Source organism: Bidens hawaiensis, unplaced genomic scaffold (assembly GCF_021521415.1).
Source record: "Bidens hawaiensis isolate Kalapana, Puna unplaced genomic scaffold, B.hawaiensis_p1.1 tig00006359_1, whole genome shotgun sequence".
Taxonomy (NCBI): domain Eukaryota; kingdom Viridiplantae; phylum Streptophyta; class Magnoliopsida; order Asterales; family Asteraceae; genus Bidens; species Bidens hawaiensis.
In genome coordinates this window covers 718,497-728,323 of record NW_027491424.1, presented here as the reverse complement: position 1 = coordinate 728,323, position 9,827 = coordinate 718,497, and the positions used below count along the sequence as shown (strand labels likewise).

At 31.4% G+C, this 9,827-nt stretch overlaps 2 protein-coding genes across 2 annotated transcripts; both read left to right on the top strand.

The window, feature by feature from the left end:
• Positions 1-746: 746 nt before the first annotated feature.
• On the top strand, positions 747-2,441 carry LOC143632066 (actin-related protein 2/3 complex subunit 5A-like). The gene is made up of 4 exons (XM_077100658.1): positions 747-868; positions 954-1,026; positions 2,112-2,212; positions 2,306-2,441. Exons 1-4 carry the CDS (start codon positions 747-749, stop codon positions 2,439-2,441), a joined length of 432 nt encoding a protein of 143 aa, XP_076956773.1.
• Positions 2,442-6,148: 3,707 nt separating this feature from the next.
• Positions 6,149-8,814, top strand: LOC143632015 (very-long-chain 3-oxoacyl-CoA reductase-like protein At1g24470). The gene is made up of 3 exons (XM_077100612.1): positions 6,149-6,753; positions 8,098-8,167; positions 8,592-8,814. The coding sequence occupies exons 1-3, from the start codon at positions 6,149-6,151 to the stop codon at positions 8,730-8,732; spliced, it is 816 nt and encodes a 271-aa protein (XP_076956727.1). The 3' UTR covers positions 8,733-8,814.
• The last annotated feature ends 1,013 nt before the right edge of the window (positions 8,815-9,827 follow it).

The following is a 9,827-nucleotide window of genomic DNA, read 5'->3' as shown; positions in this document are numbered from 1 at the left end:
TAATAAATAATGAAGGAAAGATTTAGGAGGAGATGATAGAAGGTTATATATGGTAGTTATTAAAAGATTAATGTAACTAATGTGAAATGATAGTTTAATAAGAATATTACATAAATAAATGGTTCTTACATGTGCCCTTAGAACATATGTTAGAAAATCCCTAAAACTAAAATACTAAAGATATGCAAGAATGTATGTATTCAATAATTTATGTTACACTTTCGCTTTTTTTTTTCTACTAGATTTGGCTAGTTCAAATTGTGAATAATGATTTCTCGTTTTTGTTAGATCATGGCTTCAAGTTTCAAATTAAATTTAACGAGTTGAGTCCTTTTGGCTAACGTTATGCAGTTGAGCCATTAAATGTTAGTCACATGCATGGCAACTAACTTGAGCTAAACTGGTACACATATTGCAATAAGCTTGGTAGATCCTCAACCGCCATGCACGTACGTGAATGACATTTAACGGCTCAACTGGATCGTGCTCAAAAGGACTCAACTCGTTAAAATTTTTGAATCATGAAGCCATCGTATTCAAGTAATTAAAATGCTCAAACCTCAAGTAGCAAAAGCGAAAGTAACTTTTTCAGTTATAATAATATCATATGAAATCCCCTTTACTTGTAAAATGTGTTAATTGTAACAATAATAAGGATTTTTGGCTTTCAACAAAACTAAAAGCAAATATTTTATTTTGGAGGACACACACATATTACTTCACGTCATCTTGTACGTCGAGACTGCATGGAGAAGGGAAAGGGTAAAGATCGGCCAAAACCGGGGGATCATGCGGAAGCAGAAAACGCAGAAGCCATCATCCCAAGGATCGAAAACAAATCTCGAAAGTTCGAAACCTTAATCAAACAGTCAGTTAAATAATTACTCTTGATCTATATATCTATCATTTTCATAACCTTTTCCTTAATTAAATCGTGATCAATTGATCATCAGGTACAAACCGGTTGATGCACTCAAGACTGCTCTTGAAGGATCTCCTCTCAAAACTAAAGATGAAAGATGCAAGGTTTGATCCCTAAATGCGAGTTATTTTGACTTTTGTGACTCAAAGTCAAAATTCATATGGGCAATTGATTTGAGGATAGATTTTATAGGGTAGTTACTAGTTAGAAGTCAGAACATATATATTATAACATTAGCTAGGTTAGAACCCTGAATATTGCACGAGTTGTATAATTCCAACTTGTTGCATGTATACCAGCTAGCGATTCTATAAAGATTTGTATGTTGGATGAAATCAACATTCGTGAAAAATAATATAGATTTAAGAATTATAAATAACAAATAACTAAGATTTAAGAGTTATAAAATTATATACTATAAGCTAAAATATAATTTAAGATATTTATGAATTAATAAGTTTTAAATAAATGAAATATTATAACAAATTTAGTCTTTCAGAATCCTCCGGTAGCCAGTTACACCGTTGCACACATACACTAGAGTTGTTCAAAAGAAAGAGAGTTATTTGAATTCATTGTTATATATTTAATACAAGAAAGAGTTAATTAATAGAAGATAAAAGCAGATCTAAAACTTGTAGTCTAGTGGTAGGAGGCTTGGGTTCTCCGGTAGAGACTTAAGTTCGAATCTCACTTGTGTAACTTTTGGGTAGATGTTGATAATGAAGGATTTGAGCTAGGCCTTGTGCAAAGGTTGTCAATTCGAACCCTGAGCCCACCCGGGTTTTCATCCCACTGTGTGTTACTCCAGAGAGTTATGCACTTGTGGTAGCACAACGATTGTCAAGTGACAGTCAGTAGTATGGTTTCCCGGGGGGACGCTCAAGCCAAACTCTGAAGTCAGCGTGGGCCCGGTTAAGAAAACATAGTCTGGCCAGAGTGGGGCATCGGGGTCTCTAAATTTGAAGAGTGCGGTAGTCTAAACAAAAAAAAGTCGTCGTTCTAAAACAAATAGAACATAGAAGCGTGAAAAAAATCAGATTTTTTGTTATAATAGAATGTCCGGATTTCTTTTTCTTGTGATTTTAAATTTGTAATTGTATCTGTGTATTTAAATTGCTTTTTAATCCTAGAAATTTAGCTAACTTTGATATGAAAGATGTGTTTTGAGTATGTGGTTTTTGTGTAGTCTGCAAACTGGCTTGTGGTGCGTAGAGCATTAATGGCAATAAAAGGTGTGGATCTAATGTTTTCCTCTTTGGATCCTGAGTACTATGATATCCTCATGAAGTTAGTCCCTGGTTTTCATGTTTAAGAAGTTGAATGATATTAACTCTCGCACTTACAAGTTATAATTGATTTTTTTTTTTTGTAACTTGACAGGTATTTGTATAGAGGATTGTCTACAGGCGATCACCCGATATGTGAGCAATGCCTAAAGATTCATGAGAAACTAACACAGAAAGCTGGTCTTGGGTGTATTCTTCGAGCACTTAGCAATACTGTAAATACGGTCTAGTTTCTACATTATCCATCATTATAAACCATGGTATTGTCAAATAAATCAGCTTTTACCATTCATCGTCATTTTTATCTTGAAATGTTTGAGAATTTAAGAAAAAAATTATTTACAGGTTCCACCAGGTTACCAATGTTCCAATAATAATGTGCACTTTAGGATCAACAAATACATATAACAATAATTACATAAATAATGTTTATCAGCATTTGTTTATTAAGGTTTTATTTAATATTATATATAACTGTTGTTAATATAGTAAGAAATCTTTAAACAAACTTGTGTCAAACTTAAGCTTATATTTGAGCTTGCTTAATAAATGAATTCGAGTTCGAGCTTTACAACAGAACTTGGTTAGAAAGCTTGATTACACGCATGAACTTAATAGATCGAATATTGGTTTTTATTTAGAGAAAATAATCTTTAAACACATATGTAATAACACCTATTAAAGCATTCACATCTTATCTCATATCTTCAAATTCAAAATTACACTAAAAATCATCACATTTTCTATCTCTTTTCAATTAAATAATATTTTTTTTATAAATTTATCAATATATGTTCTCTCTCCTCCACTTACAACCACTTTCAATAATTATTAAAAAAATTTATAGGGTGCTACAGCCTACAGGAACTTTTCAAATATACAAATTATTGCATTTTTCTCTCTTTTTCACTCACAACACCCTAAATCACTCTTTAAAATATAAAAATATCCATCGCAAAATTTGATGGATTTGATGAGAATGCTCTTACTTATGTTTTACAAATCCACTACAAAATAGAAAAATAAAAATTGTATTCCTAAAATTTTGTCCTTATTAATTACAAAATTTCGATTTTAATAATCTCACCCTTTTATAGTTGGCTGATGATAAGGTTGTTACTTTTACCCGAAACCAAACTTAAAAACAGCAGTACCCGAACTAACCCGACTCGAAGAATCGAACCCAAGAAAAGACTAACTCGAACCCAAATCGAAGTAATTCGGGTTGGTTCTCGGGTCGGGTTTGATTTATAAGATTTGGGTCAACTAGAAAAACCCAAATAAACTTTTAGTTTTGAAATTAAATATATTTTTATGTATACTAGGCTAAGTCTTAGCCACTAAAGTTATCAGAATTGGCTCTAATCGACCGTTGTCATTATAACTATTATGGATCGATTGCTTATTATGAATTTATGTTTTCCGTTTATTACTAATAGCAACCGTAATCGAATAACCAAATCACGCTCGATTGAATACAATTATGGTTCGAGTTAGTTTTACTGTTCTTATGAATTGTTTTATCAAGTTATGTTAGTTTATCATTTGATTATTTGGGTTATAAGCAAAGAAGAGTATGTTGTTTTAATTTTAGCATTGTAGTTTTTAAAAAACTTTGGTTTAGTATTTTTAGTTTTAGGATACTTGAAACCCAATTAACCCAACCCGAAAAACCCGAACCAGAAAAATTCGTGAGAGATTTGGTTTGGGTTTTGAGTCAATATTTAAAACTTTGAAACCCGAAGAACCCGACCCGAAAAACCCGGAAAACGAACCCGAAGAATACCCCTAGCCGATGATAATCTCACTTTCATTAAGTTTTTTACTTAATTTCAAATCGATGTTTTAGGGTTTAGATCGAAAGGAGGATAGATGTAAAACTTACATCGAAATGGTGCGCCAAACGACTTGATTTTTTTAATTGAAAGTCCAAACACTCGAATTGAAGCACCGTCTCGTCATTTGAAGCACCATTTCAATTTAAGTTTTACACCAATCAACCATTATTCTTAATTATTCTGATCTAATGTCCTAAAATATCAGTTTAGAATTTGAATAAAAAAAACTTAACGGAGTTAAGTTCTTTTTAATGGAGCTCCAATGAAATGAAACCTATTAGTGTGAAATGTGAGAGCGATGACGGCTATTTTCTAAGGTGGATTATCATCGGCCAACTACAAAAATGTGAAATTATTAAAATTCAATTTGCCTTTTTAATTGAAGTATTTTATTTTATTTGTAAAGTAAATACAAAAAAATTGGCCTAATGCAACCTTTATTTTACAAAAAACAAAAAAAAAACTGCATTAGACTTAATGCAATTATTTTGTTAGAACTGTTTCTTTCAAATTCAATGTTTTAAAAATGTTGCATTTAAAGAAACATTTGTGTTATCTGACAAAAATGTTATATTAGGTCTAATACAACTTCATCTAATACATTAATTTTTATTTTTTTTGTAAATAAAGATTGACTAAGGTAAATTTTATAGTAGTATATTTATTTAATGTTATTTTTTTCTTATTAAATTAAAGCGAACAAACAAAGTAAACAAATAAAGACAATTTCGAACTTCAAATTAAACCATTTTAGCTGAAAAAAAAAATATTTTTTTAACTTAAAAGTAAATTAAGAATATTTAATTTAAATAATCTTAACTGTTACTTATTTACCGGAAGTTGGCAACAATAATAACTAATGAAATGTATAGTGACAGTCTTGTCTTTCAACCTATAAACTCTGTGTGATCCCCTTAATTAGTAGCATAATCTTAACGCAATTAGTCTTTTAATGATGTGAAATGCATGATTATGTGTCTAAACGTTCTTATATGGCAAATATATGTGGCAAAAAGCATTCAGGGCGTGTATTCAAGTATGAGGACGAGTATGAGATTACTTCAAAAATTATTTGTGGGCATGCGACGGCCAACCAGTGTGGTATCAAATGATACCTCGCCTGATTACTTAAAACATGTATACATTCTCGTTTATCAAAACCATACCCATAAACATTTTCTTCTTATTTTTATTTTCTTTTATTTTTGACAACACGATAATCTATTATTAATTTTTTTTGTTTTTATATTTCTATTTTTTATTTGTATAATAAAGTTATTTTTTATTTGAAAGGTGGTATAGTATAAAAAAAAGGAGACAAGCAAGTGCAAATTACCAACAAAACGGTATAGAGTGTCACTTACATGTTTACATCCCAGTTTTTCCAGTTAGCGCACTCAAGTTCTTTGATCTAGACTTGAACCTACCCAAAACTTAAAACTTTTATTTCTTCTACCATATCTTGAAAAAGTTTAGGCTTAACTATTGAATATCTTGTTTTGTGCATTCAACGAGCTCCACAACGTAACTCGGCACATTGATTGGATTATGTTGTTTTGTGTTTGATCTCGGTTGTACGTAATGATCTTTAAGTGCTTGCAATAAAGTTATCTAAAAATTTAAAACCTAAGAAATGTATTTTAGAATTTATAACGGATAATTTTTAACAAAGTCACAAGTACTATAGCTGAACAGATAATTTCACGATAAATACCCTATCCATGTTTTAAATTATATATCAACACTTTAGTTTTAGCTTCACATTATTTTTATACTTAAATCCATGTGAAACATGACTGGCAAGTGAAAACAATTTTTATATATATATATATATATATATATATATATATATATATATATGAAGTTGATTCGAATTCGATCTACAACGATATAGAACACAAATGACCCTGGACTCATGCTTCGACACGTATTCAGTTCATTAATTACCATTTAATTTTGGAAAACAATAACAATAATAATATATTAATTTATAAGCTTAGGAGTTAGGAAGTGTATATATAATAGGGGACTTCTAACTTCTTGATGCTGGTTGTAAACCTTTTACCGATAGTGATAATAAACATGCAACCTTCACCTTTATGGCTACTTTTCTTCTCTTTACTTGGTTTTCTTTCCTCTTTCAAACTAATTTTCACTTTCATCAAATGGTTTTCACCACCTTCCTCAGGCCACCCAAAAACCTCAAGCACTACGGTTCATGGGCTCTGATCACCGGAGCCACCGACGGAATTGGTAAAGCCTTCGCCTTTCAGTTAGCCCAAAAGGGTCTTCACCTAATCTTGGTTAGCAGAAACCTAGCCAAACTTAATGAAGTTGCCCATAATATCTTATCTTTGTACCCATCTATTAAAATAAAGATTTTTGATGTCGATTTTTCGGGTGATAATATGATGGCCAGAGTTAAGGGGATGCAGGAGGTGATTGTTAGTGAAGATCTTGACGTGGGTATTTTGATAAATAATGTAGGGGTGACTTATCCTGTTGCTAGGTATTTTCATGAGGTTGAAGAAGAGGTTTGGATGAAAGTGATGAAGGTTAATGTTGAATGTACAAGTTTGGTAACAAAAGCTGTTATTGGAGGAATGATTGAGAGAAAGAGAGGTGCCATTGTTAATATTGGTTCTGGTGCTGCTATTGTTGTCCCTTCACATCCTCTATATGCAATCTATGCTGCTAGCAAAGCGTAAGTTAATTACTTAGATGTATAGGGGAATCCGGGAAATTTTCTTACATGTGCCAGTTAACTATCAACTATCGTTATATGCTCATAGGGATCGGTCAGAAATTTTACAATATAATAGTACTAAAAAGTATTTTTCACAAGGGCCAACTGACCCTGTACCACAAGGATAAATATCCGCCCCTACTTGTATATTTTTAAGATCTCTTTCTATGCTAATTACTTAACATTGAAGTGAGAGAAAGGAATCGGAGTGCCAAACAATTAGCTACAATACAATTTACAACAAAATTTAAAAATAAAAGATGAACTAACATTACATGTTATTGTATTTATATATAAGACTACACATGTTTCCTAAAAAACGTAGCATATATAAGAAACAAAAACTGAATATATATAATGTTAACACAACGAATTTTGTTAAGATTTGAAGATAAAGAAACCCAAATCATTTGTATTTTTAAAATTTTCAATTTTGTGATATAATTGACTTTAAAAATTTGAGTTTCTTTCCTTAAAAATATACGGAGTATTTGTTTTTGGTGTACTTTTTATTTAGAATTCTTCATATTAGGTATATAGTTACAATTTTGAAAAAAAAATATTAAATAATTTAATATATATATATAATAAATGATAATATTTTTAAATTGGCCCGACCTTTTTTAACCGATTCCTTTTGTGTCCCCATAGTAAAAAAATTGCGGATCCACCCAGGCTGGGATGCCACTTTCATTAACGGGGTTGATGACAATTCATTAATGTTAATTAGGATTTTTTTTTTTGGATGACTAATTTGAGTTATTGACGGATCATTGTCCCATCCGGTCATTTCTATTTTCTAATTGTTGGAGACCACCTTTACGAGAAATTCATCAAATATGAAAAAACTCTCTAGTCCAACCTAGAATTCCTTATATTTTACAAGTAGTACTTGAACTCAAGACCTTCCTCTTTTTAAGTTGAAGTCTTTAAATAGCTTACCTCCACCATTAAAACTATGAATCATTCGTATTAATGTTAATTAGATGGTACATGTGCGTGAATAATATAAGAAAAAGCTAGTTGGTAGGTATTAAACCATTAAAATGGTTGGCATTTGTGAAGTGAACGTGGAAGATATCGTTAAGGGCCGCGTTAGCATTAGGGTTGTGGTTATATGACATTGATGCCAGTTTATTAGATGATAATGGATCTACATGCTTAACAATTATTTTAGTTTAATACTAACATGAGTTGACTCATTTATAAAACAAGGATTAATCCATAATAACTTGTATCTACTATAAAGGTGTAATTTAAGCTTTATTTATACTCGAACTAATGCATTTTAATCGGAAACAGATACATTGATCAACTTTCAAGGTCTTTATATGTGGAATACAAGTCGTTTGGTATAGATATTCAGTGTCAGGTATCGTTAAATATTTTTTTTTATTAATTATTTTACGTTGTGTACGTATATTTGCTTTGTTTCAGCACCTTGTTGAGTTTGTAAATATACTTGTTATATGTTTTTTATGATAATGAAAGTGTTTTATTTGAAAAAAAAAGAGGATTGTGTAATGCAACACTTCATTTATGCACTAAGATGATTAAATTAAAGTTAAATGATTTTCTTCATTACACATAAGTAAATTTGTGTGATAATATCGGTGAACTATTCTTTTACGTCATTTCTCTCTGTCCATTATGTCATTTTAGGTCTTTCATCAAACTTATCGTAATTAGCTCTTTTATAATTGTAATTGTCTTATCTTCTTTTCATTTTATTTTCCAGTTTTCCTGTATTATATAACATCATTTGTATGTTATTTACTCCGAAAGTCTCGTTATAGGTACCATTATATGTATCTACGAAAATGGCGTCACAAGTTGCAATGATCAAAAAATCAACGTTGTGTATCCCAACAGCTGAAGAGTATGTAAAAGCCTTAATTCGACAAATAGGATATGAATCTCGTTGCATGCCATATTGAGCTCACTCGATGCAATGGTTCTTTGCTTCATTGGCTCCCGATTCTCTACTAGATATGTGGCGTCTTTCAGTTACAATTCAACGTAGGGGATTTAAGACTTAGAATCATATGTGTTTTGGATAAAAATTAGCTAAGAATAATGTATCCAAATCTGTCAAGTGAGGTATAGTGCTAATACGATATTAATGATTGTAAAACTGAGTTCTTGATTAACACAAGGATTTGATCACGAGGGAAAAACCCTTAATTACGATAATCTTTACTTCGGTCAAAAACTAACAAGGCAATCTTTGGTCGAATTGCTTCGGTCAAGGATTAACAAGTTAATCTTTGGTCGGATGGTACGTGATTATAGTAATCTCCGGCATAAAAAACTCCCGGACGGTGAAAACTATCACCGTCAAGTTTATTAATAGTAAAAGGTGATTACAAGGGTTGGAGTTATTGATCAACAGATACAATGAAAGCTATGTGTGTGTTTTCTGATGAGCTAGCAGCTAGAATAGGAGTGTAAATGTGAGCGTGTGTCTGCCTAATGTTGATCATAACTCGGTTATATAAAGAAAAATAATTAGTAACTAACTAACAACTATTCCTATAATCTCGCTAGTCTTTCACTCTTCATCATCGTGTGCTTTGACCACGTGCTAATAGCCGTTCAGTAACGAATTAAGTGGTGGACCAGGTCTAGGAACCATAGTTGATATTCAAACATCAGTCTTCATACGAAATTGTCCATTACTAGCTATACTGAATAAGGATCCTGTATCCATACTCCAACTAGAGAATACTCCATGAGGATAATTGATGTCAGCATGTCCTAAATTTGTTATACCTGTCTAACACATCACCATACTAAACGCAATCATTAGTAAACAAATAACACCGAGGATCATTGATCCTTTATAACATGTTATATATCTCAAGGGTAATCTATCCATAAGATAGTTAAGGATTAAGGATCCTCAGCATAAAAATCATGCCCTAACAATTGCCCCCAAAATGGCGGGTGATTGTGTAAAACAGCTGTCATTTTGAGTTTCAAATCCCTGCAAAAAAGAAGGTGATTAGACGTGTGTCAGGCGGTTTAATATC